Source organism: Protomyctophum bolini (assembly GCF_963924005.1).
Source record: "Protomyctophum bolini genome assembly, chromosome: 4".
In the NCBI taxonomy this organism is placed as follows: Eukaryota; Metazoa; Chordata; class Actinopteri; order Myctophiformes; family Myctophidae; genus Protomyctophum; species Protomyctophum bolini.
The window spans coordinates 1,187,936-1,210,443 of record NC_137865.1 but is presented as its reverse complement, the minus strand read 5'-3'; the positions used below and the strand labels follow the sequence as shown (position 1 = coordinate 1,210,443).

The following is a 22,508-nucleotide window of genomic DNA, read 5'->3' as shown; positions in this document are numbered from 1 at the left end:
GTCACATTCCAGGTGACTAAAATGTGACTGAAACTAAAATGAAAACTATTCAAGAGACTATGACTAAAACAGAAATTTGCTGCCAAAAACAACACTTGTCTGGGACCCCCTAGGAGGTCCTCGGGAGATACTACAGGGCGGGGTTAAACAACCACTTATAAAACTTAGTAGAAATAGTAGCTACTAAAAATGAATGAATGAGTATTGTGAGATGTATGCTAAGTCCAGGTTTCGCCACCAGGTGGGGTACTTTCCTCACTGCATGGTACTTCCACTCTGAACACATACCGTTTTAGTAGGTTATGCTATTTTGGACACAAGCCCATGTTTAGCAAGTATGGACAGGTGGGATATTTGTGTCTGCAAAGACATATTAACACCGATCCAACATATTAACAGCAAAGATCACGTGTAAACAAACTAACAAATCAACAACATTAACTGACACAATTAACACTGATGCTAATTGAGTCAAACAAAGTCTATGAGATCTGAAATCTATGAAAAAAAGGTTTAAAACCCATTTTGGGCGGGAACCGCTTTTGGTGTTTTAACTAAGCATTATGTTATACTTTGGCTATTGAAAAATAGCAGACCTACAAGCTCATAGCAGGCGCTACGAGCTTGTAGGTCTGCTATTTTTGAAAAATCGTGAAAATGCGGCACAGATCTTTGAACATTATATTCTTTCAGAATATTTTTTATTTTATTTTTCGACGTCGGGCCTAAATGGGTTTTAATCTGCAAACACAGTTTTCATGTAGCGGGGGGCCCCCTGCTTCATCTCTCTCATCCTAGCTAAGGGGTCCTTCCCTTGGGACTGAAATAAAAACACAAAACGTCGAAGACCCGTCTGTTAATTCTAAAGCTAACTCTAGGGAAAGGAAAACATTTCAAACAACAAGACAATTCAAAGTGCTTTTGACCGCTCTACTCGACTGTACAGAAAAGCACAAAACATATCATTTAAGCATAATTTACCATTAAAATCCAACCATTAACCCTCTTATCTATGACAATAACGGCCATGTTAGCCTCGCCGTCCATCCACCACATCCATACGGTACATACATACATTATTTACATTCAATTGGAAACGTTTAAAATGCATACCGTCTCTCCGTATTAATCCGGTTATCCAAAAACTAACAAAACGTACACAATATTTCACATGCATTCTATGATAAGAGAGAGAGAGGAGAAGGCACTGTTTAGAAACATGTTGTCCTAACAGTCCCACAGGCGTGGCCGGTTGAGACACATGTGTGGCCGGTTTAGACCGATGTGTGGCCAGTTAAGACTGATGCGTGGCCGGTTAAGACACATGTGTGGCCCGTTAAGACTGATGTGTGGCCCGTTAAGACATGCGTGGCCGGTTAAGACACATGAGTGGCCGGTTAAGACACATATGTGGCCGGTTGAGACACATGCGTGGCCGGTTAAGACACATGCATGGCCGGTTAAGACATGTGTGGCCGGTTAAGACTGATGTGTGGCCGGTTAAGACTCATGTGTGTCCAGTTAAGACACACCCGTGGCTTCTGACATACGTGGCTGGTTAAGACACATACGTGGCCGGTTAAGATTCACCCCTGGTTTCCGCCATGCGTGGCTGGTTAAGACTCATATGAGGCCGGTTAAGATTCACCCCTGGTTTCCGACATGCATGGCTGGTTAAGACTCATACGTGGCCGGTTAAGATTCACCCCTGGTTTCCGCCATGCGTGGCTGGTTAAGACTCATACGTGGCTGGTTAAGACTCATACGTGGCTTCCGTGTGCGGTTAGGGCTATGTTTAGGATTTGTTTGGGGTTAGGGTGTTCGAATACCGCGTGTGGGGCCGTTAGTGCGTCGGACCGCGCTGGCATTATACCCGGGACAATATTCAAAGCATTTTCTTTTTTTCTTTTTGCTACTTTTGTGTGACACTGTATAGTATGAGTGAGGAGGGCATTAGCTTACGAGAGAAAAACAAAAAGTTAAAACATGGAGAATAATAGATTAGAAGGATTATAACAACAGGGGCAGAACCAGCAGAAATGGAGAGGTAATACATTCAGCAGTAACTGCATCTGCAGACGCTAGCATTTAGCTTAGCTAGCATAACCGGCACTTTACCCAGGGTGCTTTGAGAGAAAGAGAGAGAGATCCCTGAATCCACTCACAGTGTTTAAACTAGATCAGTTAAAAACAGTTAAGGTGCACACACATCTGTTTCCTACCAGAGTCCATCGCTATACATTAATCAAATCTATATATTTATTTCATAGACCAGTGGTGCTCAAAACTGTAGCCAGTATCATATGTTCTCCTATTATTCTGACCACAATCTTCTAAATCATATTCTATGACATTCCAGGCCAGCAGGGGGCAGCATTGCACAATGCACACGGTCAGATGTTTGTAGTTTTTTTTCACCAGTCCTCCATGTTTGTAGTCTCCCCCCCCCCCCCCCCCGCAATTCTTCTCCATAGACAGGAAGTAAACCATTTAGATGGTTATGTCTGCAAAGTCTGGTCTCGTGAAGCCTTTCTGTAAAAGACAAAAAAAAAGAAAGAAAGACTTAATATCAACCGTAAAGAGTTTCTACATTGTGTATCGATACTTTTTTAAGTACAACATGTGAGTATAAATGTTTCCACCCCTGACATGGAGGAGGTGTGTGGTCTGTCGGGACTTGTTCTCTGGGGGTGAAGAGATGTGAGCCGAGAGAGAGAGAGAGAGAGAGAGAGTGTGTGTGTGTGTGTGTGTGTGTGTGTGTTCGTGTGTGTGTGTGTGTGTGTGTGTGTGTGTGTGTGTGTGTACACGTGTGTGTGTGTGTGTGTGCCGAGAGGAGCCACGCCTTGACATGACTCTACCTGGCCGTGCCCACCCAGCCCATGGCCCCGCCCGATAGGTGGGCGAGGCAGAGAATCCACCAATGAGAACGCACCCGATTCGGCACGGACACACACACACACACACACACACACACACACACACACACACACACACACACAGTATGTGGAATGTAAACTGCCCTGCCTAGCACCTCCCATCTTGCTTTCTCCTAGGGCGTGTGCACACACACACACACACACACACATACACACAGCACACACACACACACACACACACACACACACACACACACACACACACACACACACACACACACAAAGGAGTGGCACAGAATTCACAGAGAAGAGAAAGTTTTAACACTTGGCTTTAAAAGTGCGTGTGTGTGTGTTTGTGTGTGTGCGCATGTTTTACGTGCGTGTGTGTGTGCTTGCATGTACTCAGTCAGTTGTTTTGTGTGCACTGTAGTGTAGTGCACGTCAGTTGTTCTGTGTGCACTGTAGTGTAGTGCACGTCAGTTGTTCTGTGTGCACTGTAGTGTAGTGCACGTCAGTTGTTATGTGTGCACTGTAGTGTAGTGCACGTCAGTTGTTCTGTGTGCACTGTAGTGTAGTGCACGTCAGTTGTTGCTGGATCCCTCTAGTCTCGCGTAGCCAGGCGACTAGTCCACATTCTCTGAATGCTATACAGAGTCTGGAACTAGAGTATTTCTTTTCACGAAAATATATATTTAACCCATTTAGACTTGAGAACGATTCTACTAATGCCTTCTAAATCCTGACAGTTTTCTGACGGTTTCTATGTCAGTGGTTCTCAAACATTTTCATGTCAAGGATCCCAAAAACGTAAATGTAATTGGCCGCCGACCCCCTATCCGAAAATATGTTGTTCCAGGGACCTCCTCCCCAGAAGCAAAGATTTGAGTTAAAAAGGCTCGTTCTGAAAGAATATATTCAAAGATTAGCGCCACAATTTTCACGATAAAAAAAAACAGATCTACAAGCTCATAGCGCGGCACAGAGTGCTGCGCTATGGGCTTGTAGAGCTGCTATTTTTCAATAGCTAAAGTACAACATAATGCTTAAAACACCAAAAGGGGTTCCCGCCCAGAATGAATATCATTACATTTTATTTACATTTCTGCTAAGCAACAAGCTATATATGCTTGACTGTATGACGGAAGCATTTATATTTTGCTCATGATCAGAGCTTCCGTCTCTCTAGACTGTATGATGAAGCATTCATATTTTGCTCATGATCAGAGCTTCCGTCTCTCCAGACTGTATGATGAAGCATTTATATTTTACTCATGATGAGAGTTTCCGTTGCTCCAGACTGTATGACGGAAGCATTTATATTTGACTCATGATCAGAGCTTCCGTCTCTCCAGACTGTATGATGAAGCATTTATATTTTACTCATGATCAGAGCTTCCGTCTCTCCAGACTGTATGATGAAGCATTTATATTTTACTCATGATCAGAGCTTCCGTCTCTCCAGACTGTATGATGAAGCATTTATATTTTGCTCATGATCAGAGCTTCCGTCGCTCCAGACTGTATGATGAAGCATTCATATTTTGCTCATGATCAGAGCTTCCGTTGCTCCAGACTGTATGATGAAGCATTCATATTTTGCCCCCCCCAGAAGCAAAGATTTGAGATAAAAACGTGGCACGTTCTGAAAGAATATATATTCAAAGATTTGCGCCACATTTTCACGATTTTTCAAAAATAGCAGATCTACAAGTTTTGTAGAGCTTGTAGATCAACGGCTAAAGTAAAACATGATGCTTAAAACACCAAGAGGGTTATGTGTGCAAATGGAACCAAATGGAAGGGGTTCTCACCTGTTTGTAGCTCTTGTGTAGTTTCTTGTACTGGAACATGTTGCAGAGCACTGTCGCGGCCGCTTTGGCTGCTTTCACCCTCCCAGCACTGATAGAAGAAATAGATAATAATAATATACAGTGTTAAACAAAGCACATGTACAGTTGTATGGCAAAGGTTCAAATGCCATTTCGGTAGCATGTTACTACGAAAAGACAACCTCCCGCCTACTGGCAGCTTAGCGAAAGGGCCTTTCTGAGTTTGCATGTTCTCCCCGTGTCCCCTAAGGTAGGTATACCCTCACATGTTCTCCCCGTGTCCCCTAGGGTAGGTACCCTCACATGTTCTCCCTGTGTCCCCTAGGGTAGGTACCCTCACATGTTCTCCCCGTGTCCCCTAGGGTAGGTATCCTCACATGTTCTCCCCGTGTCCCCTAGGGTAGGTACCCTCACAAAAAACATGCAGTAATCCTGGTCTCTAAAACTGCCTGGGAGTTCTATTTGTCCGTGCCCACTGTCCAGGCAGTGGCACTGAAAGGGGGGTCTATTCACTACTTCATAAACATTTGTTTTCTAATCTCATGGATTGGTTTTTGAGTACTTTTTCTGTTTTGTATGTGTCTATGGAGTTAACATTACTCTAATAGACCCCCAGGTGTTTTGTATGTGTCTATATGGAGTTAACATTACTCTAATAGACCCCCAGGTGTTTTGTATGTGTCTATGGAGTTAACATTACTCTAATAGACCCCCAGGTGTGGTTAGAATATTGAAATATGTCTTCCCTGTGTATTTCGATTTCTCAAAAGGCCCAATCGAAATAACAGTGATATAGTGACATCACAATATCACCCCCTCCCATAACCCCTCCCCCTTTACCATACAACAGCAGCTGTGGGTGCTGCTTCAGTTCAGGTGGATCACCACCCACCAGGGCAAATCACGCATACTTAATGACCTGGTGGGTGTGGCCACATTAAAACATAATTTTAACACTTTATGTACACTTTACTCAGATATGGGAGAAGACCTTAGGAGGCGGCATGTTCTGGGGGGGGGGGGGGCGGACAAAATCACGGCACTCCATCTTTAATAATGTGAATTATTAACAGCACACTGTGGAACCAGCGTCCACTCCTGACCCACCTGTTGTCGTGGGAGTTCTTGATGCCCACCAGCTTGGCCAGGCCGTCGAAGAAGGTGACGTCGCGGGCTGCCAGGGCGCTGGCGGTGACCAGGTTGTTGAGGATGCCGCAGATGTTGACCACGACGTCGCTGGACGGGTCCTTCTGCTGGCCGTCGCTGGGCAGCAGCGTGACCAGGTTGTTGACCACCTTGGTGGCTAGACAAACAAACAAACAAACAGCAGAGTCACCAGGTTGTTGACCACCTTGGTGGCTAAACCATAGACTGTAAACAATATGGACAAAGCGTTCTCCGGGTCTAACATGAACGTAAAATGAAGCCTGTCAGTCCTTGTATTGTAAGTCGCCATCTTTCTAGATCCGTTTTGGCCCAGCTGGCCATTGGCTGGCCCAGACAACGAGGCGGGACTTCCCCCCTTCTTCTCCGTTGGTTTTTATTTTGACTCGAGTGGGAGGGGAATCCCGATCATAGACTGTAACGGTAGCCACGCCCCTCAGAACATACGCGACTTCATGGTAATTCTTTTAATAAATGGGACCATAATTTTCCAAAAAGAATATTATGACATTAGAAATGAGACTTTAAACTAGTGACTGGAAGCAGAAAGTATTCATGACCATGTTTATTAAGGTAATACAGTCTAGGTGAAGTTGGGCCCAAATACATGGACTTCTATGGGGCTATGGATTTTGCTGGGTCCAATGACAGCGCGACAACAGGCCATTATATGAACTTTCAGGAAATCCCGATTTCCTTAGTGGCTTCACAAAATATCTGTCTGACTGCCCCCCTGGGCTAGACCAACAACAAAATGGATAATAGGTAAGACACTTCTTAACCCATATTTAGGCCTAACGTCGAAATGAAAAAAAATAAAGTCTTCTAAATCCTGACAGTTTTCTGAAATACCTCATGTTTCTAAATCAGTGGTGCTCAATATTTCATGTCGAGGACCCCAAAAATACATGTAATTGGCCGCCGACCCCCGTCTGAAAATATGTAGTTCCAGGGACCCATCGTGCTGCACTCGGTGCAGCACGATGGTAATACAACATGTATTACAACACATGGTAATACATCAAATACATAGAAATAGTCATCAAGAATCATACGGAAGCTAAGAACCTAACCTCTGTCTAACAGTATAATAGCTATGCCAGTAAAACGCAAGCGACAGAGGTCGCGTGCACGCATCTGCCTGGGTGACGGCAGAATGCTGGGCGAGGGCTGGCCATATATGGAGCGTGTCTTGAGCGTACAGGGTTTGATGAGGCCTAGCCATATATGGAGTCGTGTCTTGAGTGTACGGGGGTTTGATGAGGTCAGATCGACATGAATTCTGTATTGGCCATATATAGAGCATGTCACGAGGCGTGACTGTCAGACTGAGTGACAGGTGAGGCGTGACAGGTTTTGCAGGTCCCGAAACACGTACCCATGTTGTTCTATAGTTTAACCCATTTAGACCCGAGGACGATTCTACAAATGTCCTCTAAATCATGACGGTGTTCTGAAAAACCTCATGTTTCTATGTCAGTGGTGCTCAACCTTTTTCATGTCAAGGACCCCCAGAATTATCTGTATTTGGCCGAGGACCCCCCCCCCCCCCATCTGAAAATATGTTGTTCCAGGAACCCCCCAGAAGCAAAGATTTGAGTTGAAAACGTTCACTCTGAAAGATTATACATTCAAAGATTCGCGCCACAATTTTTTTCAAAAAATAGCAGACCTTACAAGCTCATAGCGCAGCAGTCGGTGCCGCGCTACGAGCTCGTAGCTATTGAAAAATGTAGCTATTTTTCAATAGCTAAATTATAAAGCAATGCTTAGAAAACACCAAAAAGGGGGCGGGTTAAAAAAACGGGTTAAAAAACAACCTACCCATGTCGTTCTTGTCGGCGGCGTGGCGGGACAGGTTGCGCAGGAAGCCGGTCAGCGAGCGCAGCTCCAGGTCGGAGGTCGTGCGCAGGTTGTCCAGCAACACGGGCAGCATGCGCTCCTGGTCCAGGGCCACGCGGCTCAGCACCGACGCCCACTACAGGGGGCACAGGGGAACTGCAGGTCAGTACAGGTCAACACTTTAACATGGAAGGGGACATTTTCATTTCATCGCTGGACGAAACTGCAATGTTAATAGTATTTGTAGTAGATAACAGTAGCACAGTTTGACATTTGCACCCTGTGGTCTGAAAAATAATGAAGTATGTGTGTTTGACTCTTAAGAGTATATATTAATAGAGACGGCACCGGGTTTCTCCTCCCATCCACTTGCATTAAGTTGCTCAAAAGCGCATGAGGCGATTTCACTCCTCCTTCCGGGTAGGAACAGAGTGCATTCTGGGATGGATTTCCCCAATAACATGAATGTGCTGTGCCGTTGACTATCATTGCGCCGTTTGCGCGTGTCATGGGCCCAATAACATGAACGTGGGCAATGATAGTCAACGGACCAGTGCTGGCTCGAGCTGCAATGACAAATTCGGCCACTATGTCCATTTCGCCTCCAAGGGTTTCCTCCGGGTGCCGTCTCTATTAATATATACTCTATGGTTTGACTGGATTGCTGAATTGACCATGATGCTTTGGTTCATGTGCCCCTCCTTGTGGAGAGGGGGGAGGCTGTGTGGATGTGCAGCTTGTAGATTGGCTGTGTACATCACAACACACAGCAATGTATGTATATGGTGGTCAATCTCTAATCATCTCACCCTCTTGCAATGGCCCATCTCTAATCATCTCACCCTCTTGCAGTGGCACATCTTTAATCATCTCACCCTCTTGCAGTGGCCCATCTCTAATCATCTCACCCTCTTGCAGTGGCCCATCTCTAATCATCTCACCCTCTTGCAGTGGCACATCTCTAATCATCTCACCCTCTTGCAGTGGCCCATCTCTAATCATCTCACCCTCTTGCAGTGGCCCATCTCTAATCATCTCACCCTCTTGCAGTGGCACATCTCTAATCATCTCACCCTCTTGCAGTGGCCCATCTCTAATCATCTCACCCTCTTGCAGTGGCCCATCTCTAATCATCTCACCCTCTTGCAGTGGCCCATCTCTAATCATCTCACCCTCTTGCAGTGGCACATCTCTAATCATCTCACCCTCTTGCAGTGGCCCATCTCTAATCATCTCACCCTCTTGCAGTGGCACATCTCTAATCATCTCACCCTCTTGCAGTGGCCCATCTCTAATCATCTCACCCTCTTGCAGTGGCCCATCTCTAATCATCTCAGCCTCTTGCAGTGGCCCATCTCTAATCATCTCACCCTCTTGCAGTGGCCCATCTCTAATCATCTCACCCTCTTGCAGTGGCCCATCTCTAATCATCTCACCCTCTTGCAGTGGCCCATCTCTAATCATCTCACCCTCTTGCAGTGGCCCATCTCTAATCATCTCACCCTCTTGCAGTGGCCCATCTCTAATCATCTCACCCTCTTGCAGTGGCCCATATCTAATGCTACTCACCCTCTTGCAGTGGCCCATCTCTAATCATCTCACCCTCTTGCAGTGGCACATCTCTAATCATCTCACCCTCTTGCAGTGGCCCATCTCTAATCATCTCACCCTCTTGCAGTGGCACATCTCTAATGCTACTCACCCTCTTGTCCCCGGCGGTGATGTTCTGCAGAGCTCCGGACGCCGCCTCTCTGGTGGTGGCGTTGATCTCGCACTGCTTCAGCACGCGGTTATACAGCCCCACCACCTGGGGGTGCCAGAGCCACTCCACGCCCTTGGGCACGCGGGCCACCTCCGTGAACGTGGACACGTCCTGGTTCTTCCTCTGAAAACGCAGCAAGGCCCAACAGCGTTCATTTCACCCACTAAATCTACAATTTCACTAAAACTACAATTTCACTAAAACCAGATTAGTTGGTTTTCTCGTCGACTACAATTTACAATTTAGGATTTAGCAGACGCTCTTAATCTAGGGCGAATTACATTTTCACTAAAACTACCAGATTAGTTGGTTTTCTCGTCGACTACAATTTACAATTTAGGATTTAGCAGACGCTCTTAATCCAGAGCGAATTACATTAAGTCAGAACAAAAAGCATGGCAATACATTACATATAAAGTAGTTATCAAGAAACATGCATAAGATAAGAATGTAACAGTGGAGTATCTATATAATGAAACTATATACATATGTACTATAAAGTGCTATGACTGCATAAAATGCAATTCTACGTAACATGCTGTAAGTCTGTATAAAATGCTATCCAAGTCTACATCAAGTGCTATCTAAGGGGCTAGGGGCCATGATGGAGCGTGAACAGGTGTGTTTTCAGACTACGGCGGAAGATTGGGAGTGAGGCTGCAGTTCTGATTGTAATGTGAAGTGCATTCCATAGTTTTGGAGCCAGAAGGGAGAATAGTTTGGGACGTGTGGAGCGTTGTCCCAGCGTTTTTAGCGATACGTATATGCTATGTCTACATAAAATGCTATCTACAGTAAATTGAGCATAATTATGCCTGTAAGGTCGTCGAGGCTATGGCTCTGGTACGGGGATCGGGCTAAGATGAAGTCTGAAGATTAAGCTAAATTAACTACTACAGTGACTAAAACTATGGCTAAAACATATTGACAATTTCGTCAACAAATACAAACTAGACGAGATCCAGTCGAACTAAAAGACAAGTCATGTTGTGTTCGGTTTTCCGCTCGGGTGGCGCTCTGAAAATAGCAGATCTGCAAGCTCACAACGTGTCACGCCACGACGTGTTGTGAGCTTGTAGATTGGCTATTTCCAGCATGCAACCAAGTGTAAAACCAGTCATTACGACGAAATCAAGGCACCGCCAAAATTAATGTTTGGTTGACACAACTAAAACTAGAGGAATTGATTCAAAAGACTGTGGTCGCAAATTTCTATTTTAGTTGTCTCTTGAAACGTTTTCATTTAGTTTTAGTCACATTTTAGTCACCTGGAATGTTTTAGTGTTTAGTCTAGTTTTAGTTGACTAAATATCGTAAGATTTTGGTCGACTAAATCTACAGTTGACTTAGTCGACTAGAATGTATACTGGATCTCTTGTCCACTAGTCCCTTCCTAACATTTTAGTCTAGTTTTTTTATTTGTTGACAAAATCGACAGTATATTTAGTCATAGTGTCACCCATAGCTTCGTTTTCATCTAGTTCCCATTTAGTTTTCATCAGTGAAAAAAGGTAGTCTACGAACACTCTGGATTCAATTCCTGCTAAATTCCTAAATTGTAAATTGTAGTTCCTTTCACCTCCATCAAGCGCTCCGGCTGGCCAGGGGGAGGTAGTATAGAGACAAGGATTAAATCCTACTATAAATGCGCCACATCTCTGTCTGTCTGCGTGTGTGTGTGTGTGTGTGTGTGTGTGTGTGTGTGTGTGTGTGTGTGTGTGTACGTGTGTGTGTGTGCGGTTGTAATGCACGTAACTCGAGAACCGTTCGCCCCACCGACTTCACATTCGACACACGCGTTCCCACACCCCCCCCACGGGGAGTGCAGTGCCCGGTTATCGAGTCGGTCGGACCCACGGTTCTCCAGAACCACCCCCGAAAGGCTCTGGTCAGGCTCTGCCAGTGGGCCTATAAATCAGCCTAAATCCCCTCACCTGTGCAATTCCCAGCCTCTGGGCCTCAGCCAATTGATTGCCATGGCAACCCCACACCTGCAAACTGATTTCTTAACCACTCCACGTTGTTTTCACAGTCAGTTTTGCACTCTTCACACACACAGGCAGACAGACAAATACAGAGATCTCCATGTGGGACACAGACAGACAGTTTTAAACGGGTGCTATGACAAGCTGACCATGGGTTCCCCATTAAGGTTCCCCCAAGTTGCATCGCTCTCATGTGGTGATAAAATGGGAGGTGTACACATACATTCTTGGCCTTGCGGCTCTTGGGGGTGAAGCATCCGATGGCGTCGGACTTGACTCCGGTGTCCTGGGCCCGGGTGGGACCCTCCAGGCGTAGGAGGGCCGAGGGGGGCATCTCGCTGTACAGCTGGTAGGACAGGTTCCTCAGCACACACACTGCATTCTCTACGCCCTGTGCACACACACGTGCACACACACACACACACACACACACACACACACACGTTTTTAACTTTAATTTGGTCGTTACATGATTCCAAGATTTTGCACGTTTCAGACTAAATATCAGTTAAAAACATCAGTACGCGTAACGGGACACTAAACTGTGTGACGGATCTGGATCTGGATCGTATATACCTTGTCCTCTGCCTTGTTGGCCTCCAGAGCTCCTTTGATGTAGGTGACCAGAGCATCCACCAGGCCGTGAGTCTCCCTCATCTGCTGCCGGGTCTTCTCATTCACCGAGCTCAGGTTCCTACAAGAACAGAACCACTCAATCACGCCAGTCGACTGGTTCGTCGACTAAAACTCCGGCTACCTTTTTCCACTGACGAAAACTACATGGAAACAAAATGAAAAAAACTGAGCTATGATGACTAAAACTAAGACTAAATATATTGACAATATCGTCAACAAATAAAAAACTAGACTAAAATGTTAGGAAAGGACTAGTGGACAAGAGATCCAGTATAAGTCATTTTACACTTGCGGTTGCATGCTGAAAATAGCAGATCTATAAGCTCACAAGGCGTCACGCTTATAGATCGTGTAAAATCAGTCATTGCGACGGCATCAAGGCCCGCCAAAATACATTGTATACTCGACTAAATCAACTGTAGATTTAGACGACTAAAATCGTATGACATTTCGTTGACGAAAACTAGACACACATTCCGTGTGACTAAAACAACACTGTCATTCACCGAGCTCGGGTTCCTAGAACAGTGGTTCCCAAAGTGGGGCCCGGGGACCCCCAGGGGTCCTTGAGGGAGTTCCAGGGGGTCTGGGTTTGGAACCAAATAGACCCTTATAATGGGTCCGTATAACTCTGAGAGTGTACAAATGTGTACACTCTCAGAGTTAAATTAACATAGATTTTACAATATAAATCGGAGGTATAGAAATGCCATTAAATGGGGGGGTCCCGTAGCCTAATTCAGGTCAAACTGAGAGTCCTTGAAATTAAAAAGGTATTAATAATCCATAATCCATCCGACAGATTCAACATGATGTCTCCTAAACCATGACGGTTCGTCTGAAAACCCCATGTCGTTCTCAAACATTTTCATGTCAAGGACCCCCAAACATATATGGAATTTCCCCCCCCCCCCCCTCCCCCATCTGAAAATATGTTGTTCCTGCAGGGAGAGTATTAGAGGTACTGTAACACTATGTGTCAGTACAGTAAAAGGTATCAAGCGGAGGCGTTTTGGGTATACCTCAGACATCCAGTGGTGTTGTAGAAGATGTCGGCCTCGGAGGCGCTGTGCTGAATGGGCTCGTCGTCCTCGCCCGCCAGAGGAACCAGGATCTTCTCCGTCAGCTCGGGCAGAGTTTCCCTCGCCAGCTTCTCCTTCAGGTTGTCTTTGGAGGACAGGTTCCACAGAATGCCTGCAACGCACGCACGCACGCACACACACACACACACGTACACACATCAGAGGAAGGTCAGGTATAAATCACTTAACCCCCGGCGCCTGCGCTCAAGTAGGATCAGTCATTAGGCTAGCGATCAGCTGAGTGAAGCTGAAACGAAAGAGAGAGTTTCCCCTCACGACGTCAACTAGGTTTTAATCATTATCATGCAACGGGTCGTTTCGAGGAAGCAATCCGATTGGTTGAAACAGCCTTCCAGCCGTGGTTCAAACGAGCACCACTCCGCACCTAATCAAAACAAATAATTCACCTGCTCTGTTTTCCCAGAGCGCTAGCAAACTCGGTGGCTAGGCTAGCTAGTTTCTTGGGACATTTGTGGTCGTATTGACTACATCTGTCTGTTTTTCAGTGATTTTCTTAGTTTTAAGGGCAACTGTTAATAATTGCAATATTACACTCGAGGGTGTGGTTTAACGTGATTATTGACACTTCAGTGATGCTTGCGGAACTCGACTACGTCTCGTTCCTGACCGCATCACTACATTGCTGTTGTAGAACTGTTTGTGCAGTAAACTAATCACAGTAAACTAGTGACAGTAAACTAGTGACAGTAAACTAGTGACAGTAAACTGATGCCAGAGGGACAGACGGGGTTGATCAACGCTCTCACTCTCTGACTCACTATTCTCCCACGTTTGGCTGAAGGGAGGAGTCGTTAGTTTTGGTATGAGATACCGTAACGGCTTAATGAGTCATTTATGACTCAGTGAGTCATGGCGCACGTGTGTGTCTGCGTTTTGTGTGTGCGCGCGTGTGTGTGTAAGTGTGTGCGTCGACTCAGCGCCTCACAGTTGCATGAAAACCGAGGCCGAGGATCGTCAATAAATAAAAAGGTCCAATAGTCTGGAGTGCAAATAATATGGCCGTCTGCTGGGACTATGCGGCCAATAGGAACGCACCGTATTTCAAAAAAGCCAGGCTGTGTATAAGCAACACAGCTGCACAGCCAATCGGAGGGTGTGTCAGCCAGTCAGTCAGCGAGAGCACACTAGAGGGTGTGTCAGTCAATTCAATTCAATGCAAAGGAGCTTTATTGGCAAGAGAAAACATACGTTTACGCTGCCAAAGCAAGTGTCACTGTTAGGCCTGTCGATATACTAACGGCTCCTAGCATCGATGACGTCTTGTATAGTATTGCATGTCTTTGTAAGTCTTGATTAATTTAATTGAATACTCAGGACCAGAAAGGATACCAGCCCTCAGTGCTGTTTGTGTGGCATCATTGTATAACTTTGCCTCTGTACCTTTTTGTAAGCCGTTAATAAAGTATTCAATTAAGCAATAAGCCACGAGGAGGTCTCAGGTTAACCTTCACACCTTCGAGCTTGTAGGTCTGCTATTTTTGAAAAATCGAAGAACGACTGACATAGAAACACAGCTTTGTCAGAAAACTCGTCAGGATGTAGAACAGACATCTTTAGAATCTGATCTCAGGTCAGAATGGGTCAGTAACATGACCTACCGGTGATGTTCTTGCGCAGCTCGTCGTCGTTCTCCCTCAGCGCCTCGACGAGCTGCGGGATCCCGCCCTCCTCGATCAGGGACACCTTGTTGTCCATGCTCTCGTAGATCAGGTTGCGCGTGGCGCCCGTGGCGTAGCGCTGCACTTCCTGGTTGTCGCAGTTGAACAGCTTCACCAGCTCCCCGATGCCCTTGTAGCGACGCACCTGGACCAATCAGGGAGGGGGGGGGGGGGGGGGGGGGGAAGAGTTTAGTTAACTTGTTGTAGCAACAGGTGTAATAGTAAGAGACTGGCGACACTATAGCGTTGCTATTCTATTGTAACAATGGAATCTCGATGGGATAGTTCCAATGTTTGGAAATATAGCCCCATGGCACCCTGCTTTGTCTCAATGGGATAGTTCCAATGTTTGGAACTATAGCCCATAGCACCCCCGCTTTGTCTCGATGGGATAGTTCCAATGTGTGGAACTATAGCCCATAGGCACCCTGCTTTGTCTCAATGGGATAGTTCCAATGTTTGGAACTATAGCCCATAGCACCCCCGCTTTGTCTCGATGGGATAGTTCCAATGTTTGGAACTATAGCCCCATGGCACCCTGCTTTGTCTCAGTGGGATAGTTCCAATGTTTGGAACTATAGCCCATAGCACCCCCGCTTTGTCTCAGTGGGATAGTTCCAATGTTTGGAACTATAGCCCATAGCACCCACCCTTTGTCTCGATGGGATAGTTCCAATGTTTGGCCACAGCCCACAGCACCCTCAATCACAATCACAGCACAGTTTAGAGACGCACCTCAACCAATCACAAGACCTTAGTCACCTTGCAGCGACGCATCTGAACCAATGACGGGCACCGAGTGCCGCGCTACGAGCTTGTAGGTTCTTTTTTAAATCGTGGAACTACATATTTTCAGATGGGGGTCGACGGCAAATTGCGTATATTTTTGGGGGTCCTTGACCTTTTTCCAGACCCACAGGAACGCCCCCAGGGTGCCGGCCCGATTCCGGCGAGCCGCCCCGCGTCCGAAACGGTTGAGAAATGACAGAGTTACAACCATGCTGTTTTCGTGCTCCCACATACCCAGCCAGGCAGGGACCCACACACATACTCACTTAAGGAAGTGGTTTGCACCACTTGAAAATGGGTTAACCTCCTACTCCACCAAACAAAAAAAAAGGCTTCCGATTCTCTCTCTCTCTCTCTCTCTCTCTCTCTCTCTCTCTCTCTCTCTCTCTCTCTCCCCCCATCACACAGAAGCATCAAAAGTATCAGATCTACAAGCTTGAAACGTGGCACGAAAGCGACCCGCTTTGAGCTTGTAGATCTGCCCTTTCTGATGCTTTTGAATTTGAATCCTGAAAAGTAGCACGTGCGGATTCGAGCCAACTAATCAAAAATAGCCAATCTACAAGCTCATTTTTGAGCTATTTTTGAACAGCTTAAGTATAGACTAGGGTTAAACTGGGTTTGATGCCAGAGAGTGAGTTATCTAATGCCTTTGTTAAACGAATTGGAACGCGGCCAACGCTGTGTCAAATGTTGATCGCAACACAAAAGGGACAGAAATCTTTAAAACATAACATTGTAGACTGTCGAATCTAGTAACGATTAACGGATGGAGCGACGCGAGAAAGAATGCCAACATAACTATTGAGCAACGTCTGTGACTGACAGCTACATGCGAGTCCCGAGGGGTTTGCTCTCAACTGGGATTATCTGACTTTCGATGTTTTTCCTGTGCATCATTCAGAAGACCTCTAATGGAGATCGACACGTTCACTAACCCCCGGACAATTCAACACAACGAAGGAATACTTTATTTAACCATTAACTCCCGTCTTTTTAACTAATCGACGTCGCACTGCAAACGAGGGAAACCCTCCGGGACCGCCGAGGCTTATAAGTTACATGCTTTGAGTTTGTCAAGAAACGCCACACACAAAGGAATGAACCCATTTAGACCTTCTAAATCCTGACAGGTTTCTGAAAAACCCCATGTTTTCTATGTCAGTGATGCTCAACTTCTTTTCATGTCAAGGACCCCCAGAACTATCTGTATATGGCCGCCGAACCCCTTATCTGAAAATATGTTGTTCCAGGGACGCGGCAAGAATCGTGAAAATGTGCCTCAAATCTTTGAATATATATTATTACATATATATATAAACACAAAGAAGGAGTTCCTGGCCAGACTGGGTTAATAATTAGTCATAGAGGCTTATTTATCGTCAAAGTCTATCCCGGTTCCAAAGACACACCTGGCAGTTGGATTTGGATAGGATTGCTGAGGTGGAGCGCCACACCTACTGTACCACCAGCTCCCAGTACTTAGTATACATCCACCTACTGTACCACCAGCTCCCAGTACTTAGTATACATCCACCTACTGTACCACCAGCTCCCAGTACTTAGTATACATCCACCTACTGTACCACCAGCTCCCAGTACTTAGTATACATCCACCTACTGTACCACCAGCTCCCAGTACTTAGTATACATCCACCTACTGTACCACCAGCTCCCAGTACTTAGTATACATCCTACTGTACCACCAGCTCCCAGTACTTAGTATACATGCAGCCACATCCAAGCCGTGCTACTCATACACTGAGCTGGTGCCCAGGGGTTCATCCGGCTTTAAGTGCCTTAAAAATATATGGTGAGGCAGCTTTCTGCTTCTAAGGGCCAACGGCCTGGAATAAACTACCATTCCAGCTCAGACACGCACCCTCTGTAGACATTCTTTTCAAATCAAGACTCACCTCTTCACTCTTGCTTTTAGTTGAGTTTTAATATCTGCGTTCCTACTCTGACTCCAGAGTGATTTGCTGCATGTTGTGTTTTATTTCCGTCTGTTTTCACACTGTTGTTTTGTTCTTTGCACCATTGTTCTATCATTTTAACTATGTGCTTGTCTTTTATTGCTATTTTGCCCTGTGAAGCACTTTGAGCTGCATTTATGTATGAAAGGTGCTATATAGATCCACTGAGTTGGCAGTGTCCACGGGTTCGAACTCACAACCAAGGTTGAGTCCGTTGACTAAACTATCACGAAATAATGTTTTTTTGTCACTGACAAAAATGAAATAAAACTAAGCTATGATGAGTTGACTATGACTAAATATATTGAAATTTTTTTGTACAAACAACAAATAAAAAACTAGACTAAAATGTTAGGGAGGGAGTCGAGGACTAATGGAGAAGAGATCCAATAGAACTAAAAGACAAGTCATTTTATGATTCGTTGCGTCACACTAGATCTAAAAGCTCGCAACGTGTCGCGCTGGGAGGCATTGTGAGCTTGGAGATCTGCTATCTTCGGGCATGCAGCCAAGTATACATCAGGCATTACAACTCCATCACGCCCAGCTAAGATACATTTCAGTCGACTAAATCAACTGTAGATTTAGCCGACTAAAATCTTATGATATCTAGTCAACTAAAACTACACTACACTACGACACTCCAAACATTCCAGACGCCTAAAAACATAAATCCAGCACAGCGATAGTTCACGGAGCCACGGAAGTCACTTCTAATGATCTCTCCCCGGACCCCCCAATCAATTCGTTGTTATGTTGTGTTATGTCCATGTAATGTCTTTATCTTATCCAATTCTGGACGGGAACCCCTTTTGGAGTTTTAAGCAGCATGTTATACTTTAGCTATTTAAAAATAGCGGACCTACAAGCGCTACGAGCTTGTAGATCTGCTATTTTTCTTGAAAAATCGCAAAATTCTTTCAATATATATTCAGCGCAAACGTTTTTTAACTCACGTCTTTGCTTCTGGGGGGGGGGGGGGGGGGGGTCCCTGGAACAACATATTTTCAGATGGGGGTCGGCGGCCAATTACATAATATTTTGGGGGTCCTTGACATGAAAATGTTTGAGGAATCGTCCTCAGGTCTAAATGGGTTTGTGATGTCAGATTGTGTGCGTGTTGCACTCTGTAACATCACATGAGCAGAGCCACCAACCTCCAAAGTAAACGCTAACAGCATTGCAATAAATGACACGTGCCGCATAATCCTGAGCTGAAGCGTCTCAATGGCCCAAAACGAAAAGTTATCCAGACTGTGACAAAAAACACTACATTTTTCGCTGTCAAAACCAACACGGTTCGGGAACGTCGCGGTCCAAAAGGTGCAGTGAATAAAGGAGCCGCCCCGATACGTATACAAAGGTTATCTCTTTCCGTCCCTAAACCCACAGGAAGTGCTTTGTGAGCGCGGAGGAGCTCTTTGAGACAATCATGCATCTCTGTTAAAACGCTTTCAGACCATACGACGACGGTGTGGAAACGTCATAAGCAACCCAATCGACGGGTTGCAATGGCGTGTGCACACGTCCTGGCACATCTTCAAAGATACCAGACGAGAGAAGAGAATATCCTGAATTTTATTTTTTTTAATTTTAATTCTTTAGTTGGACTCCAAGGCCACCATACGCTTCGCTCTTCGTTCATGCGCGGTCCCGTTCACTTCCCGTTTACCGCTGCAGAAAAAAATGCCTCGTCTCTCCTAATCTAGGGCGCTCTCTCTTTTTTTATGTTTTTTCGTGGCTTTCGCCTTTATTTTATATTTTTTTTATGGAGGGACAGACAGTAGGCCGACAGGAAATGGGGTATGTCACAACATACTTAACACGAGTGTGTCAAGTATGTCGTGAAAAGCGCTATACAAATACAGACGCATTCATTCATGTACACAGCTCGTAGATCGGCTATTTTCAGCATATGTATATAAAAATCAGTCATTATGACGGCATCAAGGCCCGCCAAAAACACATTTTGTTCGATCGTGTGTGGTACTGGTTTGTGTGTGATATCCGTTATTAGCATCGTTACCCACCCTCGAAATGTTCAAAAGCACACTCAAAACCCACCTTTTCAAACTGGCTTTCCCTACATAACCCCCCCCCCCCACACACACACACACACACACCCCCTTCTTGTTTGTCCCTCTTTTGATTTTGATTTCTAGTTTTTTAACCTTTTAAAGCTTTTTAAATAGTTTTCTAATAAATGTCTGTATACCTCTCTCTGTAAAGCGACTTTGTGGGTACCCAGAAAAGCAGCTATATATAAATCGTATATTATTATTATTATTATAATTACCTCCTGCTTGGCCTCGGCGTTGTTGTAGCACTCGTGCTGGATGTAAGCCGCGCCCAGGACCTGCAGCGCCGGGTCGGAGTCCTTCAGGTGCTCCACAGCCGACGACATGTCCAGACTGGCAATGCTGTTCACACACACACACACACACACACATAGAGAACACTGTTACTGTACTGTACTGTACTGAATGTGAATCTGTTCACACACACACACACACATACACACCGCTGTTACTGTACTGTACTGAATGTGAATCTGTTCACACACACACACACACACACACACACACACACCGCTGTTACTGTACTGTACTGAATGTGAATCTGTTCACACACACACACACAGAACACTGTTACTGTACTGTACTGTACTGAATGGGAATCTGTTCACACACACACAACACTGTTACTGTACTGTACTGTACTGAACGGGAATCTGTTCACACACACACACAACACTGTTACTGTACTGTACTGTACTGAATGGGAATCTGTTCACACACACACACACACACACACACACACACACCGCTGTTACTGTACTGTACTGAATGTGAATCTGTTCACACACACAACACTGTGTTACTGTACTGTACTGTACTGAATGTGAATCTGTTTGTACTGTACTGTAGCACACTGTTACTGTAACTGGATCATGGCCATGGCAGCAATGTGGCACAAAAACTGGTAAAAAGATATATAAAAATGATACAAAATGTTAATAATATTCGGGTGTTCGGTTTTCAGCCAACTGTTTCCTATATTCGGTATTGGCCGAGAATGTCCCATTCGGTGCATCCCTATACTCTGTTCCAACACAACACCAAACAACGGTATGTAAACTACCAGACTTCCCAAAACAAACCGCATGGTCAAAGGCTACTATACATTGGCCTTACCCCCTGGAACCCACCTCACCCCCGCTCATTGTGATTCAATCCTGTTCAACACAACACCAAGCCACACCACTAATGCGTCCACTGTGATAGGAGACACTCTGGCCCCTTTCCCACTGGTTGGTTCCCAGTGGGAACCGGTTCAGTTCTTTTTGGTTCTTAGTCCATGAGCCAGAGCTCCAACATTGGAACGTTGAGTGTGCAAAACCATACCTATATTAGATTGTTATCACCATTACACTTCCCCAATTGAGTACTTGCACGCAGACAACGATTTATTGTATTACAAATGTTACATTTTTAAATATGCAAATGAGGCATTATGTAGGGAAATATGCTAAATAATAAAAAATATGAAAAAGCTACTACTGTGGACGAGTTATGTATTAATTTGCTTGTATTGATCCTATAAACAATTTAATATAGGGTATAGTTTGCCCACCAATTTTGGAGCTCTGGCTCATGGACTAAAAACCAAAAAGAACCGGTTCCCACTGGGAACCAACCGGTGGAAAAGGGGTCATACAGTATGCATGGATCAAAGAGAACTATAGACAATCTAAATCTGACTGAAAATGTTGGTAAAAGAAAAGTAAGTCCTAAAGTAAGCCCTGCCTGCCTGCCTGCGTGCCTGCGTGCCTGCCTGCCTGCGTGCCTGCCTGCGTGCCTGCATGCCTGCCTGCCTGCCTGCCTGCGTGCCTGCCTGCGTGCCTGTCTGCCTGCCTGCCTGCGTGCCTGCCTGCCTGCCTGCGTGCCTGCCTGCCTGCCTGCCTATGGTGCCTGCCTGCCTGCCTGCCTGCGTGCCTGCGTGCCTGCCTGCCTGCGTGCCTGCCTGCCTGCGTGCCTGCCTGCCTGTCTGCCTGCCTGCTCTACTTTGACACGACACGGTTATCCACAAGTATGTTAGCTTGTTGACACGTTCAACAGTCCTTTCACAACACTGTTGCTTTCCGTACGTAGTAACAGCATGCTGGTAGGAGATGGAATGTGTTGTTGTGCCCTTTAACACACATTTAGACGCGAGGACGATTCTACAAATGCCTTCTAAATGCTGGCAGTTTTCTGAGAAAAAAAACCTCTTGTTTCTATGTCAGTGGTTCTCAAACATTTTCATGTCAAGGACTCCCAAAATCACATGTAATTGGCCCGCCGACCCTCCATCTGAAAAGCAACGATTTGAGTTAAAAACGTTCTGAAAGAATATATATTCAAAGATTTGCACCACATTTTCAAGATAGCAGACCTACAAGCTCGTAGCGCGGCACTCGGTGCATAATAACATAATAACATAATGCTTTAAAACACCAAAAGGGGTTCCCGTTCAGAATGGGTTAAACAGCTGGTGGATGGAAAATGAAGCTGCAACCTGCAGCGAGGGCAAAGCGTTTCTGGTGGTTCATGTCAAGGACCCGCAAATTGACACTAATTAGCCCCGTGGACCCTCCCATTTGGAAAGATATTCCAGGCACTTGTAGACTTGCGCTTGTAGATCTGCTATTTTCCGTTTTAATAACCTGGTAACTGGGTTTAAAACAACATTTAGGAAACTAGCTCAAATAAGCAAAACTATTACACTTTAGAAACGAGCCCAAATAATCAACTACACTAGAAACAATGCCAAATAATCAACTACACTAGAAACAATGCCAAATAAACAACTACACTTTAGAAACAAGCCCAAATAAACAACTACACTT

The 22,508-nt window shown here is 45.3% G+C and overlaps 1 protein-coding gene across 1 annotated transcript in view; it reads right to left on the bottom strand.

The window, feature by feature from the left end:
• pkp3a (plakophilin 3a) overlaps window positions 1–22,508 on the bottom strand; it is a gene marked incomplete at its 5' end in the record, with an annotated part of 49,208 nt that continues 26,700 nt past the window's right edge. Inside the window, 10 exons of the mRNA XM_080761187.1 lie at window positions 1–2,532; window positions 4,688–4,775; window positions 5,813–6,008; window positions 7,694–7,847; window positions 9,414–9,596; window positions 11,682–11,849; window positions 12,035–12,152; window positions 13,117–13,288; window positions 14,796–15,000; window positions 19,917–20,040. Of these exons, the coding sequence (XP_080617313.1) occupies window positions 2,491–2,532; window positions 4,688–4,775; window positions 5,813–6,008; window positions 7,694–7,847; window positions 9,414–9,596; window positions 11,682–11,849; window positions 12,035–12,152; window positions 13,117–13,288; window positions 14,796–15,000; window positions 19,917–20,040 (1,450 nt within the window). The 3' untranslated portion in view covers window positions 1–2,490. The remainder of the gene's footprint in view (window positions 2,533–4,687; window positions 4,776–5,812; window positions 6,009–7,693; window positions 7,848–9,413; window positions 9,597–11,681; window positions 11,850–12,034; window positions 12,153–13,116; window positions 13,289–14,795; window positions 15,001–19,916; window positions 20,041–22,508) is intronic.